Source organism: Capra hircus, chromosome 10, assembly GCF_001704415.2.
Source record: "Capra hircus breed San Clemente chromosome 10, ASM170441v1, whole genome shotgun sequence".
Lineage (NCBI taxonomy): Eukaryota > Metazoa > Chordata > Mammalia > Artiodactyla > Bovidae > Capra > Capra hircus.
Window position 1 is genome coordinate 26585543 of NC_030817.1, and position 25645 is coordinate 26611187.

General features: G+C 36.3%; 1 protein-coding gene across 1 annotated transcript; it reads left to right on the plus strand.

Moving 5' to 3' along the window:
* LOC102175585 (coiled-coil domain-containing protein 170) lies at positions 2796 to 25617 on the plus strand. The gene is made up of 7 exons (XM_018053760.1): positions 2796 to 2804; positions 9510 to 9766; positions 13235 to 13370; positions 15981 to 16295; positions 22996 to 23223; positions 23887 to 24102; positions 25426 to 25617. The coding sequence occupies exons 1-7, from the start codon at positions 2796 to 2798 to the stop codon at positions 25585 to 25587; spliced, it is 1323 nt and encodes a 440-aa protein (XP_017909249.1). The 3' UTR covers positions 25588 to 25617.

A 25645-nucleotide genomic window follows, 5' to 3' on the forward strand; every position in this document is an offset into this window, starting at 1 on the left:
CTGAATTTTTTATTATAAATGCTTTAAGCTGTTTTTTTCCGTTCAGTCTATATGCTTTTATTTTGTCCTGCACTGGTTCTATTCTTTATTTTCAACCCCATAAATCACAGTTTTAAAATTAATGTTTATGTAATTATGGCCACACAATATTTACTGTTATTTTTTATTCACTTTTCTTTCTTGTATCTCAGACTTTGTGAGTTCATTTTCTTTCTTTGAAATTCTCTTAAGTAAGGGCCTGTTGGTGGTAAATTCAATTTTTGTTTGTCTAAAATGTGTTTATTTTACTCTTAATCTTGGAACATAATTTAAGTAGAAATTCTGGTTGGCACTTATACTTTATATCTTTGATTTGAACAAGTAGTCCTGTCTTAGCCACTATTTTGAAATTTGAAAGTGTGCTTTTGGCTAACCAAGCCATATATGAATTAGAGGGAATTTTAAGATGCAGTCCAGTTGCAGAGATGTGAAAATCTGTGCCTCTTACACTCAGTGAAAGATGACATATTTTTCTTAGTACATTACAGATGTCATTTTGCTGTTTCTCAGCTTCTGTTGCTATTGAGAAGTTGCTCACCTGTCTAATTGCTATTTCTTTGTAATTATGTCCTTTCTGTTATCTGCTTTTTAGATCCTTTTGATGTTCTGTAGTTTCATTATGAGTGTGTTGGTAAAGAAATTTTTTTGATTTACTTTTCTTGGGACTTGCTGGACCACTTAGATTAATATCTTTCAACAATTCTGTAAAATTATCAAAGCATTATTTCTTCAGATATTGCCTCTTCATCATTGTATAGAATATAGCCTTCTTGGACTCCAAACAGACATATGATAGACCTTTTCATTTTAATCTGTCTGCCTTAAACTCTCTTTCACCATTTATTTGTTCCTGTATGCTCAAAAATTTCCTTCATATTTGAGTTCACTTGTTCCTCAGCTGTGTCTAATTTGCTTTTTAATGTGGTCATTTAGTTTTCAAATTAAAGTTATTATACTTTTTATTTCAAAAAGTTGTTTTTCCAAAATGTTTTCCAATGTTAATTTTTTGTGATATCTTGTGACTTAGTCATGTTTTCAAAAGTTCTCTTTATTTTTTAAAAACATTTAAATATAGTCATTTTGTATTCTCTTTTGCAGATCTGCATTCCTAGTATCTTGGTAAGAATAAAATTTTTAAACCTGATAACTTTAGAAAAATGCATTTTGTTCTTTTAATACAATAAGTACCATGTGATACATTTATACACTTCTTAGGGATTTAGATTAATATATTTTACTTGGTTTCATTTGAATCATATAAACTTTGTTCTTAACCAGTTATGCTAATTAAATTTAGAACATTATATATACTCTTTTGGTAAGAGGAGGAGATAGTGTAATACAGATAAATCTCCCTAATTTTCACTCTCAGTAAAGTATGAAAGAAACACAAAATTGATGTTGATTTACTGAAATCAGATTTAAAAAAAATTTGTATAAGATATAAGCATAGGAATTTACTTATAATGAAAATAAAACAAATACTGGTAAATCTTTCACCAGTGACCTTATAATAGTTTAAGGCTCTGTAAAGGCTTTATTAGGTGTGAATTAAAATTTTCTGACATTTTATGTGTGTTCTTTCCTATACTTCAGAAATTATGTTTATTAGACGTGCTGCATTTACTCATGGCAGGTATTATAAGTTGTTAGTTAAGAATTTTTAGAGAAATGTAAGGTAGACTTTTAGATTAACATGTTACTTGCTACTTTTTAGACCTATTTCATTTGTTAGGATACCACCTCAAAATGAATATTTTAAAGTTGTATTTTAGAGTTACTTATTTGAGTTTGTGAGCTAAGACAGTGCAGTTTTTATTATAGGGTACATGTTTAGCTGATTAATTTGAAATTTCTTTTTGTAGGCTTGTCTTAATCCACCTCTTGAAGTGGTTCCCACCAGGAACCCAGTCAAGTGCAACAAAAGGGCCGCTGATTCAGTCCATCCTGACCTTGCTGGTTTGTTGGTGAAAAACAAGAATCTTTTAGCTGAGGTATATGGATTACTTGAAAATAAAACACCATGGGACATTATATCCTCTGTAGGGAGCGAAACATTCTGATAAAAGTCTCCAAGTATTATTTAAAGTCAGTTTTGCTTCTTCCCCCTCAGTACTGAGGGGCACTAATGTAGATCCAAATCTATCTTTTGCCAGAGAAATCCCTTTGGAGATGTTACATATTGCTGCTTTTGAGTGACTACTGAATGACGTAGGAACTGCCATGCTCAAAATGTACAGAATAATAATCTGCGTGTTCATGCTCAGTTGTGTCTAACTCTTTGTGACTCCAGGGGCTGTAGACCACTAGGCTTCTCTGTCCATGGAATTTCCTAGACAAGAATACTGGAGTGGGGTGCCATTTTCTACTCCAGGGGATCTTCCCAACTCAGGGATTGAACCTGTGTCTCTATGTCTCCTGAACTGGCAGGTAGATTCTTTACCACTGTGCCACCTGGGAAGATAATAGTTACATGTATTAAGCATTTTTTTTGATGGAAAGGATGAGTTCTCACTTTCAGTAAAGTGCCAAATGGCAAATATCTACTAATCTTATTAAATATATGATGAAACATCTGAGTAGTATCAACAGATGAAAAAGAAACCACATTTGTAAGAAGTACCTTGACTTTGATACATTTGATACCCTGCAATGAACTAAAGGATATTTAGGAATTTTTTAGCTGAACTCTAGTACCCTAAAATATTTGTTGCAAGAGATTGGTAATCAAGATTGGAATCCCAAGGCCGTTGTCGATGTTAAAGGTAACGTAATGTGGCTGCGAGTCTGTATTGCCACTATGGTTACCTTTAAGTAAAATGTTCTGAGTGCTGATATTGTGGGACATTGAATAATGCCTTTTGAATAAGTAGCTATGTGTTGTTTCTATATTGGTTTGCTTGGGCTGCCATAATAAAATGCCATGGACTGGTTGGCTTAGTTAACAAAATTTACTTTTTCATAATTCTGGAGGCGAGAAGTCCAATATAAAGTGTCAACAGGGCTAGTTTCTTCTTCTTTTTAATGTTTCCCCCACCTTTATTGCCATATAACTGACATAACATGGTATAAATTTAAGATGTACAGTATGATGATTTGATGTACATATGTGTTGTGAAATGATTACCCCAAAAAGTTTGCTTAATAACATCCATCACCTTGCATAATTACTTTTTTTTTCATGGTGAGATGGTTAGTTTCTTCTGAGGCCTCTCTCCTGGACTTGTAGATGGTCATCTGTTTTCTGTGTCCTAACTTGGTCATTGTGTCCAGGGGTTCATGTCTATGTCTAACTCATAAAAAACCTTTAAACAGATTTAAAGAAAATATGTAAGTTATTCATATAGAATGAATTCTATTCATATAGAATTTCCAAGTACTTCTTAAGAACAATTTTTTACATGCTCACAAAGCATTTGGTACCTATACTTAGTTTTTGTTTGTCAAAGGTTCTACAAGGTCTACAAAGGTTCTAAAAGGTTCTACAAGGCCTCATTGTGAATTGATTTTAGAGACTGTATACATGAAAAAGTATTTCATAGCTCATATTGGCACTTTCTAAATTTAATAAAAATCAGTGACAATTTAACTCCAAGCTTTTAAAAAAAAAAAACAAAAACAATTCCCTGGTGGTCCAGTGGTTAGTACTCTGTTCTCTCCTGCCAAGGGTCTGGTCAGGGAACTAAAATACTACAAGCTGTACAGCCAAAAGAAAAAGAAAAAACAAACAAACAAACTTCAAAACATAAAATAAATAAAATAAAAAACAAAATTTAAAAAAGTATATTGATTACAATAGGATACCTTCAGCTAGAGTCATCTTTCCCTTTCCCAATAACCTATTATTTAATTTTATAGTAACACAATTGTCTTGATGAGACAGTTTTTCTATTCATGCATGTATTTAAGTCTTTCTGTTATAATTATCTCTTTGTGGGACATACAAAAATAATTACCATGTGTTTCTGTCCAATAATGGAGAAACAGGTGCAAAAAGCTATATTTAGAAAAAGGCAGATACAGAAGGGATAAATATTAAAGAATTCAGTTGGTGATTGGATTGTCTAGTTTAGGGAATACGATATTGAGCTAAAACTCTTTGCATAGTGCTAGGTAGGCTGCTGTAATAATAAAAGTTAAACAGGGAATTCCCTGGTGATCCAGTGGTTAGAACTTGGCACTTCCACTGCAGGAGGCCTGGGTTAGATCCCTGGTCTTGGAACTAAGATCCCAAGGGCAGTGAGGCTCATCCAAGGAAAAAAAAATGCCTAACAATTTGTTGACTGATAATATGTATGATAAGGCCTACTGTCTTAAGATAAAATTAATGTGTTTTGCCAGTATTTTTAATTTGATTTTCAAGGAAACTTCGATTTGTGAGGGCAATATGACTGTTTTTTGCAAATATTTTTCTTCCCTTAGTGTAGTAACAAGGCAAATAATATAAACCTGGTAAATGCACCAGTTCTGGAGGGGGTGAATGGAGGCAATATAAATTTTGCAGCTAAAGAAAAAATCATGAGAACCAGTTATTATTAATTTTAGTTGAATCGTAAAACCAATACAATATTGTAAAGTAATTAGCCTCGAATTAAAATAAATAACTTTATAAAAAAGAAAACTAAAAAAAATAAGCTAGTAAACTAATAAATAGCATTTTAAAATATTGAAGAAAAAATAATTTTGGTTGAACTTTTTATTGAGATAATTATAGATTCATTTGCAGTTTTAAGAAATAATACAGAGATATTTTTTGTAAACTTTGCACAGTTTCTCCCAAATTTTACAAAACTGTAAATGTAACAGCCTAAATATTGACATTGATGCAATACAATCCACCAGTATTATTCAGGTTTCCCCAGTTTTACTTGTACTTATTTGTGGGTATTATGTTCTAAACAGTCAGTCAAAACACTGAACAAGTAGTTTTAACAGCACAAAGATCCTTCCCATTGCCATTTGATATGCACATCCACTTCCTTCCCATCCCAACTCCTGGCAACCACTAATCCCTTCATATCTAAAATGCTGTCATTTCAAAAATGTTATATACTGGAAAAAAAAGTTCTATACTGAAAAGCTAAACATATTACCATGTGACTCAACAGTCACACTCCTAGGTAGAAACACAAGAGAATTAGAAATATATTCACATAAAAACTTGTAAATGAATGTTCATTTTAGCATTTTCTATAAAACCAAAAAGTAGACATAACACAAATATCCATTGATGAGTAAATATCCAAATGTGGTATATCCATGCAGTAGAATATTATTTAGCAATGAAAAAGGAATGAAGTACTAATTGATGCTCCAACATAGATGAACCTTGAAAACACTATGCTAAGTGAAAACACGCCAGTCACAAGAGACAGCATATTATATGATTCCCTTTATATAAAATGTCCAGAATAGGCAAATCCATAGAAACAGAGAACAGATTAGTGATTGCCAAGGGCTGGGTTGGAGGTAACTACTAGTGGGTATGGGATTTCTTTAAGGGATAATGAAAATATTCTGGAATTAGATCATGATGATGGTTGCACAACTGTGAATATACTAAAAACTGAATTGTATACTATAAAGGGTAAATTTTACAGTGTGTGGATTATATCTCAATTTAAAAAGTAAAAAAAAAGAAGTTCAATATGGCTACACAATTCTATGAATATACCAAAAACCATTCAGCTGTGTACTTTAAATGAATAAATCTATGAATTATATGCCAATAAAGCTGTTTTTAAATGTTTTACAAATAGAATCATGCATATACAACCGTTTTAGATTGGCTTCTTTCACTCGGCATAATTTCCTGAAGATTTGTTCAAGCTGTTATATCAATAGTTTGGTCCTTTTTATTGCTGAGATTGTGGTATGTATATACCACAGTTTGCTTAACCATTCACTTGTTGACAAATACCTGGATAACTTCTGGTTTTTTAGTTATCAAAAGTAAAGTTGCTATGAACATTCATGCACAGATTTTTGTGTGAACATAATTTTTCATTTCTCTTGGATAAGTGCCCCAAAATATAATAGCTGGGTCATATGGTATTTGCATATTTAGTTTTATAAGACACTGCCAAACAATTTTCCAGAGTATCTGGACCATTCTGTCTTCCCACCAGCAACATATGAGTGATCCAGTTTCTTTGCATCCTCACCAGGATCTGGTGTTGCCCCTGTTCTGTATTTTATATATTTTAATCTTAATACATGGGGAGTGTTATCGCACTGTGGCTTTAATTTGCATATCCTTAATGGGTGGTGATGTCAAATCTATTTTTATGCGCTTGTTTGCCATCCATATGTTGCTGGTGGGAAGATAGAATGGTCCAGATACTCTGGAAAATGGTTTGGCAGTGTCTTATAAAACTAAATATGCAAATACCATATGACCCAGCTTCCCTAGTGGCTCAGAGATTAAAGTGTCTGCCTGCAATGTGGGAGACCTGGGTTCGATCCCTGGGTTGGGAAGATCCCCTGGAGAAGGAAATGGCAACCCACTCCAGTATTCTTGCCTGGAGAATCCCATGGACGGAGGTTGAGCCTGGTGGGCTACAGTCCACGGGGTCGCAAAGAGTCGGACACGATTGACCGACTTCACTTTCACTTTTACTTGCCATCCATATATCCTTTCTGGTAAAATTTCTGTTAAAGTCTTTTGCCCATTTTAAAAATTAGATTGTTTTCTGAGAATTTAGAGTTCTTTGTATTAATATATTCTAGATATAAATCCTTTGTTGACAGTTTTTATCCACAAGCTGTATCTGAGTTTTGGGGCACCTAAATTTAGTTAAGTTCTGAATATATTTCAGGTTTCATTATGTCCAAATCCAACATCAAACTATTAAAAAATTTGGGTTCTTTAACATAAATGACAACAGGCAGACCTCTTTTATTGTGTTCCACTTTATTTCACCTCACAGATTCTGTGTTTTTTATAAATCAAAGGTCTCTGGCAACCTTGCATTGAGCAGGCCTGTCAGAGTTCTTTTTCTACCAACATCTGCTCACTTTGTGCCTCTGTGTCACATTTTGGTAACTCTTGCAATATTTCAGACATTTTTATTGTTAAATTTGTTGTGGTGATCTATGATCAGTGATTTTTGATGTTACTGTTGTAATTGTTTTGGGGCACCATGAACTGTACCCATATAAGATAGTGAGCTTAGTTGGTAAACATTGGGAGTTTTGACTGCTCCATTTACCTGCCATTCCCCATCTCTCTTTCCTCTCCTCTGACCTCCCTACTCCCTGAGACACAACAGTATTAAAATTAGGCCAATTTATAACCTTACAATGACATGGAAGTGTTAAAGTGGAAGGAAGAGTTGCACATCTCTCACTTTAAATCAAAAGCTATGGGTGGGAGGTAGGAGGGGGTTCAGGATTGGGAACTCATGTACACCCATGGCGGATTCATGTCAATGTATGGCAAAACCAATACAGTATTGTAAAGTAAAGTAAAAATAAAAATAAAAATAAAGAGCTAGAAATGATTAAACTCTGAGGAAAGCAAGTCATAACCCGAGATAGGTTGAAAGCTAGGCCTCTGGCCCCAAATTGTCAGCTTAGCTGTGAATGCAAAGGAAGAGTTCTTGAAAGAAATTAAACGTGCTATTCCGGTGAACACACAAACAATAAGAAAGTGAAACAACTTCATTGCAGATATAGATAAAGTCCTTGTGATATGGAGAGAGATCAAACCAGCCCCAGCATTTCCTTAAGCCAGAGCCTAATTCAGAGCAAGGCCCCAACTCTTTTCAGTTCTAGGAAGGCTGAGAGAAGTAAGGAAGCTACAGAAGAAAAGTTTAAAGCTAGCAGAGGTTGGTTCACAAGGTTTAAGGAAAAAGCTGTTTCCATTACATAAAAGTACAAGGTGAGGCAGCAAGTGCTGACATAGTAGCTGCAATAAGATCCAGACGATCTGGCCAAGGTCAAGATGAAGGTGGCCACACTAAACAACAAATTTTCAATGTAGACAAAACAGCCTCTTGTTGGAAGAAGATGCCATCTAGGGCTTTCATAGCTAGAGAGGAGAAGTCAGTGCCTGGCTTCAAAGCTTCAAAGGACAGGCTGACTCTCTCTTAGAGGCTAATGCAGCTGGTGACTTTCATTTGAGGCCAATGATCAATCCCAGTCTTTGAACCCCTGAGAATTATTCCAAATCTGCTTTGCTTGTGCTCTGTATATTGAACAACAAAGCCTGGATGACAGCACATTTGTTTACAACATGGGGTAACTGAGTATTTTAAACCTGCTGTTGGGTTTTACTGTTGAGAGAAAAAAAGAGTCATTTCAAAATATTATTGCTCTTGGTCACCCAAGAGCTCTGAGGGAGATGTACAATGAGGTTAAATTTGTTTTCATGCCTGCTAATACAATCTCCATGGATCAGTGGTCTGCCGTATCTCTGAGGTATGCCTGTAATGCAAGAGTGGTGTTTTTGTTTTCTTTTGTAATTCATAAAGTCATGACTTTTTAATCAAAATATTCCTCAATCACAGTTTTTCATTATACAAGCTGTAATTTTTTCAGACTTTCCTGAATATTCCACATGTATCAAACAATCTTTTAAAAATTTTTTTATTATAGGTAATTTACAATGTTGGGTTAATTTCAGGTATACAGCAAAGTGGATTAGTTATACATGTTTCTACTCTTTTTTAGATTATTTTCCTATATAGATCATTGTAGAATATTGATTAGAGGTCCCTGTGCTATACAGTAGGTCCTTATTATCTATTTTCTATATGAAAGTAAAGTCGCTCAGTCGTGTCCGACTCTTTGTGACCCCATGGACTGTAGCCCACCATGCTCCTCTGTCCATAGGATTTTCCCAGCAAGAGTACTGGAGTGGGTTGCCATTTCCTTCTCCAGAGGATCTTCCTGACCCAGGGATTGAACCCAGGTCTCCCGCATTGTAAGCAAGATGCTTTATCGTCTGAGCCACTAGGAAAGTCCTATTTTCTATATAGTAGTGTGTATATGTCAAATTCAGTCTCCCAATTTAGCCCTCTCCTCCTTACCCCCTGGGAACCATAAGTTTAATGCTGATAAGAATAAAATTACTTATTCCAAACCCTTTGTGTCAATTTGATATGATTTTTAAAAATTAATTAATTTATTTTTGCCGGTGCTGGGTCTTTTGTTGCTGTGCACAGGCTTTCTCTAGTTGTGGCTCGCAGGCTTTGTTGCCTCACAGCATTTTAGGGATCTTCTCAGACCAAGAATCAAACCCATGTCCCCTGCATTGCAAGACAGATTCTTAACCACTAGACCACCAGGGAAGCCCTGATAAGATTTTTAAAGTGTATTTAGTATTGGAATCTACTGTTAGGAGATTCAAAAATCCTCATTTTATTGTATAATGTATAATTTAAATGCTCATAATGATTAAAAATCATGGATTTTCTAAAACCAAAATTATAAGTGACTTTAAAATAACACTTTCCTCTTCTCATTAGCTAAGAAATCTTCGAAACAAACTTTTCATAAAAGAAACTTCATTGCAAGAGATGAAGAGTGAGCTAGAAACTTACAAAGAAAATAATGCGCAACAGTCTTTCCAGATAATGTCCCTGCAAGACGATATCAAGGACTTGGAGGAACTTACTGCTTCTCTAACCAGAATTAAATCTTTGAAAAACACCAGTATTCAGAGTCTTGAAAGAGGCAACTGGGATCTAACTGAAAGAATTACAGAACTAGAAAATCTTCTAAGGTAGGAAATTTTCTAGTTTGTTTTCAAAAATGTCATTCATTTTTCATAAGCTTGCTAATATTATATGAACTTCATATTCCTGACTGATCACAGAATTTAAATCTGACAAAATTTAACATGCCTGACTCAAAATTAAACTTTCAATTGAGATATAATTTCCATTCGATTAAAATTCACCCTTTTGCAGCATACTAGTAGTTTTTAGTATATTCACAAGGTTGTACAAACATCACCATGCTCTAATTATAGAACACTTTCATCAACCTCTAAAAAAATCCATGTCTACTAGTAGTTACTCCCCAATCCACTCTCTCCAGTTTCTGACAACCAGCAGTCTACTGTCTTTCTCTATGGGCTTGCCTTTTCTGGACATTATATAAATGAAATGTTACAATGTATGGCCTCTGTGTCTAGCTTCTTTAATTTAGCACAGTGTTTTCAAGATACATCAATGTTTAGCCTGAATCAGTACTTAATTTTTTTATGGCTGAATAATATTCCATTATAAGGTTATATCACATTTTGTTTGTCCATTCATCAGTTGATGAACATTAGGTTGCTTCCTTTGCAAGTTCAGTTCAGTTCAGTTGCTCAGTGGTGTCTGACTCTTAGCGACCCCATGAATCGCAGCACGCCAGGCCTCCTTGTCCATCACCAAATCCTGGAGTTCACTCAGACTCATGTCCATTGAGTCAGTGATGCCATCCAGCCATCTCATCCTCTCTCATCCCCTTCTCCTGCCCCTAATCCCTCCCAGCATCAGAGTCTTTTCCAATGAGTCAACTCTTCGCATGAGGTGGCCAAAGTACTGGAGTTTCAGCTTTAGCATCATTCCTTCCAAAGAAATCCCAGGGCTGATCGCCTTCAGAATGGATTTGCAAGGGACTTTATGAATGAGCTGCTATGTACATTGTTGTGTGAATTCTTATATGACTGTAAGTTTTATTTCTCTTAGTTAAATGCCTTAGGAGTAGAATTGCTGGGTTGTACAGTACTTGATGGACGTGAGTCTGAGTGAACTCCGGGAGTTGGTGATGGACAGGGAGGCCTGGTGTGCTGCAGTTCATAGGGTCTCAAAGAGTCGGACACGACTGAGCGACTGAACTGAATTGAACTGAACTGAAAGTAATTCTATGTTTAACTTTTTGATGGTACTTCTGAGTGACTTCCAGGCTGTTTTCTAAAAAGTTTTGATGAAGCTTAAACCTTTTTTTTCTTTTGTCATTTTGTGTCTTTGGTGTTATAGCAAAGAAACCTAATCTAGTATCACAAAGATTTACACAAATGTTTTATTTTAATAGTTACTGTTTTAATACTTAAAAATTTATCTTTGATCCATTTTGACTAATTTATTTATTAATTCATTTTTGGCTGGCTGGTTCTTCATTGCTGTGTGCAGGCTTACTCTAATTGCAGTGAGCAGAGGTCACTCTCTAGTTGCGATGTGTGGGCTTCTCATTGCGGTGGCTTTTCTTGTTGTAGGTGTGTGGGCATCAGTAGTTATGGTTTATGGGCTCGATTGTTGTGCCACACAGGCTTAGTTGCCCCATGGCAAATGGAATCTTCTCAGACCAGAGGTCGAACCCGTGTCCCCTGAATTGGCAGGTGGATTCTTAACCACTGGACCACCAGGGAGGTGCCCACCACTTTCTTTTTGATTAATCAAGTTTTTATTACTATTTTTCTCCTGTGTTATTTTTAAATATATTTTAAATTGTCATTAACTTTTTACCTTAGACCTTGTGATTACAATGAAAGTCTAGATTAGTGCTGTCATGTTATCTGAAAATAGAAATCTTATAACAATGTAACTCTACTTACCCATCTTATGCTCCTGTACTATTGTTATGATACATTTTACTTTTCCAAATGTTATAAATCTCATAAGATATTAACTTTCAGTATTAATTTATATTGACCCACACACTCACTCCTGGTGCTCTTCATTCCTTTCTACAGCTCTGTGTAGCCACCAGGGATCATTTTCCTTTATCCTGTAAAATTGCCTGTAATTTTTCTGCAATTTAATGCAGTTCTTCTAAGGATGAATTTTTCCATTTTTCCTTCTGAAACGGTTTTGTTTGTTTGTTTGTGTTTTTAACTGAGTATAGAACTCTAAGTTGCCAGTATTTTTTTTCTGCACTCTAAAGTGTCTTCAGTTATCTTCTGGCTTACATAGTTTCTCTTTGAAAAGCCAGTGTTCAGTCTTATAGCTATATGTTAGAAGGTAATATATGCTTTTTCTCTGACTTTTAATTGGTAGAAATTTGATGATGATATGTCTTGGTGTGGCCGGCTTTGTATCTATCCTACTTTGGATTTGCAGAATTTACTCAATCTATCAACTGATTTTTTTCATCAGGTTTCAAAAATTCGTGGGAAGTATTTTTTAAAGTATTGTTTCTATCTCATTCTGTGTCTACTCGCATTCTAAGGCTATAATTACAAGGAATGGCCTTTTGAGTGTGACCTACATGTCTCCAATATAATTTTATGGAATTATATTTTCTCTTAGATAATTCAGATATTTTCTCTGACCTGACCCATATTCACTAATTCTGTAGGATGCAAATCTTCTATAGAAAAGAATATAACAAACATGGAAGGTGGACTGAAACTTTAACTTAGCTTCAAGGTAGAAAATACTACCAAACCTATCAATTGTTAATCAAAATAAGAACCAAATAATTAGTTGTTTGTATTTGATAATAAAACAAGTTTTTACATATGCTGTTTTCTATTGTACCATTTCTAATTCCTTACCTTTCTTGAAACTCTATCCAGGGATTCAGTTGAAGAGCCCATGCAGGTGTTACTAAAATGGGAATACAGTTGTCCTTCATCCCTTGTGCCTCAGGGTCTGCAGGGGATGGTTCTAGGACCCCTGAGAGTACCGAAATCTGCACATGCTAAATCCCTTGTATAAAATAGTACAGTATTTGTATATAACCTATGCACATCTCTTGTGTACTTTAAATCAACTCTAGATTACTTGTAATAGCTAATCCTATGTAAATGGTTGTTTGTGTAAGACAAATTTAAGTTTTGCTTTTTGGAACTTTCTGAAAAAAATTTTTTTTGAATAGTTTCAACCCATGGCTGCTTGAATCCATGGATGTGGAACTTGCAAATACAGGCCCATGGTATTTGTACCCTTGTGGAACCTCCTGATCATCACAATATTATCATAGTAGCAGAGACATATTCCTACTTAAATTTCCTCTTGAGAAAGAGTGGTTTCAAAATTGACTTCTCCCAGGGGAACTACTACAGATTTAACATGGAATCATTCTCTCCATTTCTCTGCCATTTCTCATCTCTTCCTAGAAATAATCCGGGAACTTGCACAGCTCTTTTCATAGGAATACATTTTTACTTGGTACACATATTTAATTTATTTTATTTCTTATTATTTCAAGTTTAAAAAATTGATTTCATGATATTGTTACCTACCAATATCTTACGCAGAGTACATCTGATTGAAAGAAAAAGAGCAGAGCGAAAAGCAGACCTTTTGGAGAAAAAGTTAGCCGGTGCTAACAGATTCACCCCTTATATGAGTATGAAAGAACAAGAAGATTCCTTAGATAGTTTCATGACAAAGGTGAGAACAAATTTTGATTGATTTTTGAAGAAAAAGGATTTTTGTTACTTTGTGTTATTCCAGGAGATAATTGGCAAATGTTGAGTGGTTTGTTGGTCCTCTTCTTGTGGAGGATAAAAGGAAGCAGTACAGCATGGTGAACTAAAAGCGTTTCTGAGTATGGAGAGAAAGCGCAAGGCAGGTCTAAGGTCTCTGTGATACTAAAGAGGAGGTTAGAGGGGATGGAGCTGTGAGAGAACTGGGAGGAGGTGGTGGTTAGAGAGTGAAATATTGAAGTTTTAAATTTCTGGTATGGGGTAGTTCCTGCCACTGACAAAATCTGGGTTTTGGATTTGGGTATAAGGATTGAATAGGGGTGTAGAAGAAAGTCATTGAAACTGAGGCACAAGGGTCACAAAACTAAACTGGTGGATCATCCACACTGGATATTGAAATCTAGATGTATGCATGAGTTGGGTTTAGAAGGAAGAGATTAGCCTGGTCCCTTTAGTTCAGTTCAGTTCAGTCGCTCAGTCATGTCTGACTCTTTGCAACCCCATGAATCGCAGCACGCCAGGCCTCCCTGTCCATCACCAACTCCCGGAGTTCACTCAGACTCACGTCCATCGAGTCAGTGATGCCATCCAGCCATCTCATCCTCTCTCATCCCTTTCTCCTCTTGCCCCCAATCCCTCCCAGCATCAGAGTCTTTTCCAATGAGTCAACTCTTCTCATGAGGTGGCCAAAGTACTGGAGTTTCAGTTTAGCATCATTCCTTCCAAAGAACACCCAGGACTGATCTCCTTCAGAATGGACTGGTTGGATCTCCTTGCAGTCCAAGGGACTCTCAAGAGTCTTCTCCAACACCACAGTTCAAAAGCATCAATTCTTCGGTGCTCAGCTTTCTTCACAGTCCAACTCTCACATCCATACATGACCACTGGAAAAACCATAGCCTTGACTAGACAGACCTTTGTTAGCAAAGTAATGTCTCTGCTTTTGAATATGCTATCTAGGTTGGTTATAACTTTTCTTGCAAGGAGTAAGCGTCTTTTCATTTCATGGCTGCATAATAGATAGCAATTCGCAGGATGAATAGAAGTTTTATGGAGGAATATTGAAGGAGGATGGGAGATGAATTACTGTCAAGGAAGTGGTAAAAGTTTATTCTGAAATCCACAGACTATAATTGTTTATTATATGCATGCTAAGTTGCTTCAGTCATGTCCAACTCTGCAACTCCATGGGCTGTAGCCCACAAGGCTCCTCTGTCTGTGTAATTTTCGAGGCAAGAATACTGGAGTTGGTTGCCATGCCCTTCTCCAGGTTTATAATATTCTGAATGTAAAATAAGGTCCATCATGATCCAATTACTGTGAGGGGTTCCACTTAAAAAACTCAGCAACTACTTTCAGGGTTTAAAGTAATTCCAATTTTTAATTACCTCTTTCAAGTAATTCACAGTAACACTTTCTATGTTTTTCACTTCTCTGTCATATCTCTGAAAAACTCTCTCACACCTGTCTGTGTAGCTCTGACCTTTTCTTCCACTGCTCTTTTTTTTTTTTTTCTGCTACCTTTTTTTCTTTCTTTCTGGGCTTTTAGTAAGACAAACCCATCATTACTTCAACAACTCTAGCTTCCCTTCTATCTTCAAGTTTCACATGACAGAAAGTCCAGAAAGTAAACTTATTTACTCAGTTTTCAGAATTGAAGGTGAAAAGAAGAATTTATAAAGGCAGAATCTTCCTGGGAGAGGTAGGGTGAAGGAGCAGTATTGCGTTATCTTCTATTTTTTCCTGTTTACAATGAATGCAGGGTGCTTACAAGGGATAGGTTGGAGGAAAGAAATGTGACTTATCTGTGGTCTTATATTATCAAAGCTGTTACTATTAAATGATGTTCTATAATCATAATTAAGTCTTTATGAAAATATCCATTTCCCTGCCAACTTTTCACTTAATAGTCTTAGCATTCATTGACAATCCTTGCCTGAATCAGTTATTTTGTTAGGAGAACCAAATGCTGAGCTGTGATATTCTATCATTCCTTCTATATTTATTAAAGGGCTCTGATTGCTCAGAGGTTAAAGCGTCTGCCCGCAATGCGGGAGACCTGGGTTCGATCCCTGGGTCAGGAAGATCCCCTGAAGAAGGAAATGGCGACCCACTCCAGTATTCTTGCCTGGAGAATCCCATGGACAGAGGAGCCTGGCGGGCTACAGTCCACGGGGTCACAAAGAGTCAGATGCGACTTCACTTTCACTTCACTTTTCTATATTTATTATCTCAAAATATTCTGTAAACAGCTCCTTCATAAACTGGAGCAGTTGGTTAGCTACTTGTCTAAGTTAAACTTCCTTTGTTCTCAAAATACTTTCTCCATAACATCAGTTTTTTTGCCCTTCCCACATGCCCCCCAAGAGGTATTTTAATACCTCTTGATGTTCTAGTTTACTCCTATGAGTATGCTCTTGTGTCTCTTATAACTCTGTAACTCTTTGCTTCTTTAGAAAGCCTTTTCTCCTCAAGTTCTGTATTATGACTATACTTATATTTCAAAAGGACAGAAACAGATGTCTCAATATTAAATTCTAAATAAGAAGTTTAACACATGTGTTCTTATATTTAGGATAAGGATGAAGCTATCCTGGTCAAAAATTTTGAGAGAGACAACACTTTTCACTTTGAAGGACCAAAAGATGGACAGAAAATTTGGGATAAGTGTCAACAAGATTTGATCCGTGAGGAAAAACAAATACCTGAGTTAGACAAACCTCCACGTTCATACAACTGGGAAACTAAAACAGCGCGATCCCACTATCAGAAATTCCTCAGTCAACTGTCTGCTCTTCCCAGCAACAGTGTTGAACCCACACCAGCCATAGGGGAAGCTGTGAAAGACAGCATTCTGGAGACTGGTGCAAATGAGCAATCTTGGAAGTCTGTAAGTGTATCGACAGATGAGTTCCTCTTTCAAATTAGTTTTCAGATGTGCATTTTCATGTTAGTCGATTTGGTAAACCCTGTGGCTCTGATTTTATTTTTATTACTATAGTGATAAGAGGAACAAAGATGTCCATTATCTCAATAGGGGTAACATAGTGAGTGGATTTAAGAGCAGAGAGGCTGGGTATGAATTCCAGCTCTGCGATTACCGAATGTGTGCTCTTAGGTAGGTTATTTATGCTCTCTGTGCCTCCGTTTTGTAAATTTTGGCAGGAGTGGGAGTGGGTTTAGGGGGGATATAGGTTGTGTAACCACAGAATGGTTGTAAGGATTAAATGGATTAATACATAATAAATGCTTAGTACAGGTCAGTGTAAGCTCAATGAATGTTAGCTTAAAAATAGTGGTGTGGTGAGGATAATGCTTCTGTCATGACCAAACACTGGTCAGTTTAGTCAGCGCAGTGACGTAAATTATCAAGTCAGTAATTTGTGTGAATTTACTGGTCAAGTCTATCAAAAGATTGATCCAGCAAGTTCAAGTAGATATATCTCCTGTTATGTTCAAATTATTGTAGTAAAATTTCATCACTCTTCATCCTAACATTCAAATGAAAATAGGTATTGCTTAAATTCAGTGTTAGTAAAACCTGCTGCATGGTAGTGTGCTTATTGTACAGTTACAATCTTTTTACACTCTCTTTCTTAAAATTCATTATACTATTTTATTTCTCAGTATTCACTAAAATGTCTTATTTTTGTATATCAAACCTTTGTTTCTTTTTTTTTAAAACCAGCTTATACATGTTGAGTCTTCTTAAACATCTTCCCCATTCATCTATTTAGTAACTTAGTGTTCAGTTCAGTTCAGTCGCTCAGTCGTGTCCAACTCTTTGCGACCCCATGGACTGCAGCATGCCAGGCCTCCTTGTCCATCACCAACTCCCCGAGTTTACTCAGACTCATGTCCATTGAGCTGGTGATGCCATCCAGCCATATCCTTCTCTGCCATCCCTTTCTCCTCCTGCTGCTGCTGCTGCTGCTAAGTCACTTCAGTCGTGTCCGACTCTGTGCGACCCCATAGATGGCAGCCCAGGGGGAGCTCAGGCTCCCCCGTCCCTGGGATTCTCCAGGCAAGAACACTGGAGTGGTTTGCCATTTCCTTCTCCAATGCATGAAAGTGAAAAGTGAAAGTGAAGTCACTCAGTCGTGTCTGACTCTTCACGACCCCATGGACTGTAGCCTACCAGGCTCCTCCACCCATGGGATTTTCCAGGCGAGAGCACTGGAGTGGGGTGCCACTGCCTTCTCTGCAGCTTCCTGCCAGTTACCTGTTTTACACAGGGCGGTGTATATATGTCAGTGCTACTTTCTCAGTTTGTCCTTCCCTCTCCTTCCACTGCGTCCACCAGTCCACTCTCTACATCTGCATCTCCATTTCTGCTCTGTAAAGAGGTGTATCAGTACTATTTTTCTAGATTCCATATACATTAATAAACAATGTACTTCTTAATATACTTTTTTGAAAAGATTAGAGGGAAATGAATTCAAAGAAATGACTCTCTAAAGATGGAATTTTAGCTACTGTGTCAGGGAAGGGGCTGTTGGTGAAATTCCTCAATAATTACCTTATAGATCATTTCCTTTTCTATTTTTTGCTTCTCTGCATTTATAAAGTCAATCCTAAAAGTGGAATGGGAATAGGTAGGATGTTTTTCAGGAGATTTTGATTCTATTTCACTACCTCTTCACAGAACTGCTTGTAATACCCATACCCATGCTATACTATTTCTATACCTGCTGTGCCCCAGAGTATAAATTCACTCACTCACTATCGAGTCTGTCATTCCATCCATTCATTCATTCATTGATCCCAGATAGTTTGATCACTCAGTTTTTAAAACCTTCCGGCACTTGGTAAAGCACTCCAGAGCACAAAGATGAATCCAGCTTCTACCTCTGCTCTTGAAAATGTAGTTGGCAACGACTTATTTCCACATAAAAATGGTAAAATATATAATGTTAAAATTTAAGAACATATAAACAGCACATGCTTTCCACAACCCTTGAAACCATGCTAAAAGATGTGATGAAAACAATGATAATCTTCTCTAACCTTCCTTCTGCCTATTTCACCTCAGTAACCAGTGTGTCTATATCTTCTATAACTATTGCAGTGATTATGGAAATATATGAGTCTATGCATATATGTAAATGTTGACATTTTTTACAAAATTGGGACTGTACTAGTCAAAATACTCATCTTACTTGATAAGTACTTCATGGTCTTTCCTTAGATCAAAAGATTCAGGTTTAACTCATTCCTTTACAGTTGCATAATATTCCATACGAATATATAACTTATTTAACCAGCTCCCTATTAAGAACTATTGATGGTCATTCTCTTATTCATACTTTTTATGCCACTACAAATAATGCTGAGATAAGTCTGTTCATACGTATGTATTTCCACACCGGTGCTTTCTCCCTCTCCAGTGGGTGTGTGTGCACTTACTTAATTGTATTCTACTTGGCTACCCCAGGGACTGTAGCCCACCTGGCCCCTCTGTCCATGGAATTTTCCAGCAGGAATCCTGGAGTGGGTTGCCGTTTCCTAGTCCAGGGGATCTTCTCGACCCAGGAATTAAACCCGCATCTCTTTGCATCTACTGCATTGGCAGGCATATCCTTTACCACTAGCGCCACCTGGGAAGCCCTCTCTCTCTATGGGATTGAGTTCTAAATGTGTTCAATTAATGTACGAGTTCAATACAGTGTATGCGTATTTTTTTTTTCCTTTGGTCGCACCACATAGCTTGCAGGATTTTTGTTCCCTGACCAGCGATCAAATCCAGGGCCCTGGCAGCGAGAGTGCTGAGTCCCATCCACTGACCACCAGGAAGTTTCCTCAGTATGTAAAAGTTTAATGGCTTCCCTGGTGACTCAGATGTAAAGAATCCACCTGCAATGCGGGAGACCTGGGTTCAGTCCCTGGGTCAGGAAGATCCCCCGGAGAAGGAAATGGCAACCCACTCCAGTATTCTTGCCTGGAGAATCCCATGGACAGAGGAGCCTGGAGGGCTCCAGTCTATGGGTCGCAAAGAGTTGGACACGACTGCACAGCTGAGCTCACACATGCACGCATGCACCACCTTATTGAATTTACTTATTAAGTCCAATAATTTACTAGAGTTCTGCGGTTTTCTTGACACAGTTGAATATTATATTGTTTCATAGGAAACAATGTGTTTCTTTTAGGTTTTCAACTTATTGCCACTGAGTTACAAAGTAGTGTTTAGAATTCTTTTCATGTTTTCTATATCTATGCATTCTGTATGTTTCTCCGTTCTAATATTGTGTGTTTTTACTTTCTCTCTTCCCTCCTTAACCAGACTTGCCTGGGACATCTATTTTATCTTTCCAAAGAACTAATGATTCTTTTTTATATAAACTTTACCAGTTTAGTTTTGATGTATACATAATGAAAATATATGGTATCTTTATTAAATCTATACCCCTTGTTTCTCTTTTTTCTTATGTAAATATGCTTGTTTTGGGGGGGGATTCCCTTGTTTTAATTCATAAAAACAGCAAAGGCTGTAAATATTCCTCTGTAAGTTGTTCAGTATGTTTTTATATAAAGTTCTTTCACTGCATTTTATAAATGTTTATAATTTTTCTATTAATTGTCGTTTCTTCTTTGAGCTGCAGTTATTTAGGAGAATGTTTTTATCTTTTATACTTATATATATATGTATTATGCATACATATATTAAAAAAAATTAAATATACCACGAGTCTCCTATTGAAAAGCAGCAGCCCACATCTGTACTTCCACCTATCCTGTTTCCCAGAGGGAACTACTTTTAACCATTTTAGCTATTGCTTCTGGTAGTAAACTCCATTTTCTTAAATAATTTGCTTATATTGGTGTGTGCTGTGCTGTGCTTACTCAGTGCTCAGTCATGTCCAACTCTTTGCAACCCCAAGGACTGTAGCCTGCCAGGTTCCTCAATACATGGGGATTCTCCAGGCAAGAATACTGGGGTGGGTTGTCATGCTCTCCTCCAGGGGATCTTCCCAACGCAGGAATTGAACCAGGATCTCCTGCCTTACAGGTGGATTCTTAACAGCTGACTTATCAGGAAAGCCCTTATATTGCTATATCCTGAGTTATTTGTTTTAGACATTATCTGTTGACTTCCTATTATATGATAGATGAAGGTTTACCTCTTTCCCCCTCCACCTTCTATTGTCCCAGTATAGCTATATCAGTATTTTTAGCTAAAGCCATAATCAGCATTTACTTCACTATGACACTAAATAATGTTTACAAAATGCCCAGTATTATACTCTTGTAACATTTCCTTTCTTGTAGTAATGTATGTTATTTTTCCTAGAGTTAATAGTTTTCTTGTATTTCCATATGTATAATTTTCAACATTCACTTATTAAATTTTCCCCAATACTATGTCAGATGATCTTATAATCTACAAAAATCTCCCATTCTTTCTCATCCAGACTCCTTAATTCTCTTGCATCAGTCTGGACTATTTGCTTTGTGGGCCTGGGCACAGCTATAATCCTGTGACTTTTCTTCTCCAATCTCTTGGTTAGGTGGCACTGTTTATTGAATCTTTTGTCTTCCTTTCTTTTGATTTACTTTCTTATTTTGCTGGGGCCCATCTTCTAATAGATTTCTAAGAAATGGTATCTTGGAGGGAAAAAATTCTTTGAATAAATTACAGGGTCTTTTTTGTTGTTGTTTACCTTCAGGATCAGTTGATAGTTGGGTTTAGACTTTATTTTCACACAGAGATTTGAAGGCATTACTCCATTGTCTTCTGATTTCCAGTGTGTTATTAAGAAAAATGGTGCCATTCTCATTCTTATTCCTTAATATGTTACTTGTTTTATCTTTTTAATGGATTAAGACATTTGTAATAACATTTTAAGTAACTTTTTTCGCATTATAAAATTAATCTATGTCTATTAGTTTTGTATGTTTCTCTTTCCTAATAGTATTTTCATTTTCTCTTCCTTTTTTAAAAGTTAAAAAATGTATTTATTTATTTATTATTTTTGGCTGCGCTGGGTCTTCATTGCTGGGTGCAGGCTTTCTCTAGTTGCAGCAGGCAGGGGCTATTCTCTAGTTGTGCTGCACAAGCCTCTGGTTAAGGTGGCTTCTCTTGTTGTATATCATGGGCTCTAGAGCAAGTGGGCTTAGTAGTTTCAGCACACTGGCTCAGTAGTTGCGGCTTGTGGGCTTAGTTGCTCCATGCATGTGGAATATTCCAGGACCAAGGATCAAACCTGTGTCCCCTGTATTGGCAAGCAGATTCTCAACCACTGGACCACCAGGTCAGTCCTCTTTTCCTTCTTTAACCAGCCTTGCCTGGAGTATCTATTTTCTTATTGGAAGAACTAGTGATTCTTTTAAATATATTTTATTAATGTATAATGAAAATATGTGGAATCTTTATTAAATTTGCACCTCTCTGTCTCTCTTTTCTGGTAGTAACTTTATAAAGTACAAAATAGTAGAAAGGATACGATTAAAATAGCCACTAATTCTACCACTTTGAGATAACCAGGTGTTAACATATAGGTATATTTTACTATGACTATTTTTCATGAATATTTTAACATAACTGAAATAGGCATCAGAGAAGGCAATGGCACCCCACTCGAGTACTCTTGCCTGGAAAATCCCATGGAAGGAGGAGCCTGGTGGGCTGCAGTCCATGGGGTCGCGAAGAGTCGGATACAACTGAGCAACTTCACTTTCACTTTTCTTCCATGCATTGGAGAAGGAAATGGCAACCCACTCCAGTGTTCTTGCCTGGAGAATCCCAGGGATGGCAGAGCCTGGTGGGCTGCTGTCTATGGGGTCGCAGAGTTGGACACGACTGAAGCGACTTAGCAGCAGCAGCAGCAGCAGAGATAGGCATAATTTTTCTTCATCCTGCTTCTTTCATTTAACTATATCATTAGCATTTTCTCTTAGTAAGTATTTTTGAAAACTTGATTTATAAGAAATGTATTAATCTGAATGGAATCCTAGATTTCTAATTAAAAAAAATTGATATGTAACAGGCAACGAAGGTTCACTGTATAGCACAGGAAACAGTAGTCAATATCTTATAATAACCGATAATGGAAAATAATCTGAAAAATAATATATGTGTATATGTATAGCTGAATCACCCTACTGTGCACCTGAAATACTGTAGGTCAGCTCTAACTTCAATAAAATGTATATATTAAGGAAAAAAAAAACAAAAGAAATATATTAATTCTTAATATATGAAATGTATTAATCACATGTAATTTAATTATTTTTTGACATTTGTATTTCTTCATGTTATAAATAATGTTGTAGAGGATATCTTTTTGCTTGAATCTTTATCTAAATATTTTATTATTTCCTAATCATACCTTATTAGAAAAGTTGAACTAATACATGCTGTCACATGGTGTTTATAAATTGTCTGCTTAACTGCACCCTTGTTAGCATTGAGCCATCACTTTTACTGTCACATTTTATTTTCTGAATTATTATAATGCATATTACAATATGAAAACTATCTTATTTATATAAGAATTAAGTCTATAATTTATCAGTAGATCTGGTATGCTAGCGTGGAATACCATTTAACGCATAGCTTCTTTTTTTCAATACTGTTGATTTCTGTAAAGGAAAACTCTCAATCTAAGATTTCCCAGGTGGATGAAGATGGCAAAGCATTCAAGCAGCTAGAGAAAGACAACAAGCAAGAAACATTACTGGATATTCAGCAGAATTTTCAGACTGTTACAACTCAAAGATTAGAGGAGAAAATTCAGAGACTTCAGAAACAGCTCAGTGACTTGAAATTGTCAAACAAAAATATGAAAACTCAACTGACAAGAGTAAATGTCCTTAAAGTAAGTAAAGGACATGAGGCTTTCAAAAATTCACTTAAGTTTTGTTCTGTTACTGTCTTTGCTGTATGTTTTTCATTGAACTTTAAAAATTATTTTACACCCATAAAATAATATATATAATATGAAACATATAGGATAATAAAGTTAGATGTTGTAAATCCACCACTCATCTTAAGAATCAGAGTATCTTTGGATTTTCACTACATCAAGCTTCTGTCGTAGTATTTCGAAAGTACATTTTATGCCTGAAACCAAAGATGCACTAGACACTTACTGATCAACTTTTTTTTGCCAGTTTATCAAGAATATTTAATCTTACTGTATCCAGTTATTCTTATTTCTGTGCTTGATTACCACAAACTAAGACTCTTGGGGACATGGAATGTGTGTTAAACCTCTTTAAATCCCAAATGCCTAGTTAATAAAATTCTCATTAACTATTGGTTATTGATAGACATAGTGGAGAAATGTCCTCTTAATTCATAAACTGTGGAATTTTCTTTTTCTACATATCCAGCTCGTAAAAGAAAAAGAAAGAAAAAAAGAGAGAGAGAGGAAGAAAGTAAAAAAGCGTGCGTTACCACGCATTAGGCCCACCTGTTACTTAGACTTCTGAGATCTAATCGTGGTCTTCTCCCTTTCCCGCAACCTCTACCCTCATAGGACAAAACAGTTGAGAAGCTCAGGGAATCTCTAACAAAAGTTGAAGCAATGAAAGGGAAGGCAGCTATGGAAACAGACCTGAAAACTACAGTAGACTCTGACGAGCAAGAAGCAAGATGGGATAAAAAGAAGATCCATCAAATGTTAGAAACTGCCACTCCTGAGCTCAGCACAGCAAAGAGCACACTTGAAGAAGTACCGGGAAAACAAGAAGAGGTTTGTTTTCTTTGAATACTATATTAAAATTCTTTAAGTTGAAGTGATAAACACCCACCTCAATTGAGACTACCCTAACTTAGACAAAAGAAAATTGATTGCCTTGTGGAATCAGAGTTAAACAACCAGAGCTCCGAGAAGGCAGAGATGCACCTGGGCTATGGATCAGCACCTGGAATCTTCAATATAAGGTCTTTGTCACCATTTCTTCTTGGCATCTGTCAGTCAGCTTCTGTCTGACTGACAGCCACAGGGTTAGAGTTTCTGTGACAGGAGAGAGAATCTCAAGAAAGGGTCTTAAGAGCCCTGAACAGTTTGGATGTTAGTGCTTTTCTGTTTTCTTCTCATCACAATTTTGAATGCATATTTGCCGTTTATCTATTCACTTTAAAATCCCTTTAATTGCCTTGCCTTCTCAATTTCAGGTGTTTCTACTTTAGGGTACTTAGGGGGCAGGGTTTACATACTAGGTTTCTTAACTCAATACCACCCTCTTCTGTTGACGTGGTGAGTGCAGCTTCTTAAAGTTTACTTAGGAAGTCAAGCCTTTTATTTTGGGGTGGGGTTTATGTGATGTCTGTTTCTACAGTACTCTCTTGTTTATATAAGTCCCTTATTTCCAGTGCTTGCTTTTTCCTTTTCCTTTATCACTAAGCCTCCTCAGAAACCTTGCCCTCTAGAGCTGCCTTTTCTGCTCTCACATACTTTCATGCACCTTTCTTTTCCTTCCACAGACACTGGTGTTCTGATCCACCAGTTCTCAGACTTGTTTTTAGTATTTCCTCCTTTGTGAACTGTCCCATATCTGGGACACCGGAGGAAACTAGCTGCATACTCCAGCTTGGGTTCTGAACTAGCCTTTGTTGGTTTAGAATATTTATTTCCCTATTTATATGCAGAATGAAGTCTGTGGTAGTCTCTACTTGTGCTTTAGGCATGATTTATGGATGATTTTATCTGCTCTCCTGTTGATCACTATAGAGAAAGGGAGGAGAGATATGTACTTCAGGGACTCTATTACCTACAGCAAATCAGAAGCCCCCCAAATAATTGCCTCACAGATGGAAAAAAAGCAGCAATAAAATTAAGTTTATCCTATAAAATTGTAAAACTAAAAACAAATCTTAAAATACAAAAGTAAGTTTAGATTTCTTATAAAAGGGTTTTTTTTAGTTTAAAAATACATTTGAATGTAGAATATGTTATACTTCATAAAGAAATGTTTAATAAAACTAAATTTCTTAATATTTCATTGTACATAGTAAGGTGATCAAAACTCATAACATATCTTGATTTTGGGGGGTGGGGGTTGGTTCTTTGTAGCTTGTTGACTTTCGAGAAACTATTATGAAGATGTTGGGCTTTAACATGAAAACAGCAGACAAGAAAATCATCAATCACCTAAGGCTTATTATACAAGTATATGAAGCATCTGACAAATCAAAGATGGCTTCTGAGTGTGAGACTGGACAGGATAATGAATAAAGAATTTCTGCCAACAATAACTCACAACTATGGACATTTCCTCTAGCATCTTGAATAT

What these genes read in the sequence shown, in the direction of transcription:
- LOC102175585 (XM_018053760.1), top strand. An exon ending in GAACTAGAAAATCTTCTAAG is followed by an intron (nt 9,767 to 13,234) that starts GTAGGAAATTTT and finishes TATCTTACGCAG; the next exon opens with AGTACATCTGATTGAAAGAA. An exon ending in TACCGGGAAAACAAGAAGAG is followed by an intron (nt 24,103 to 25,425) that starts GTTTGTTTTCTT and finishes GGTTCTTTGTAG; the next exon opens with CTTGTTGACTTTCGAGAAAC.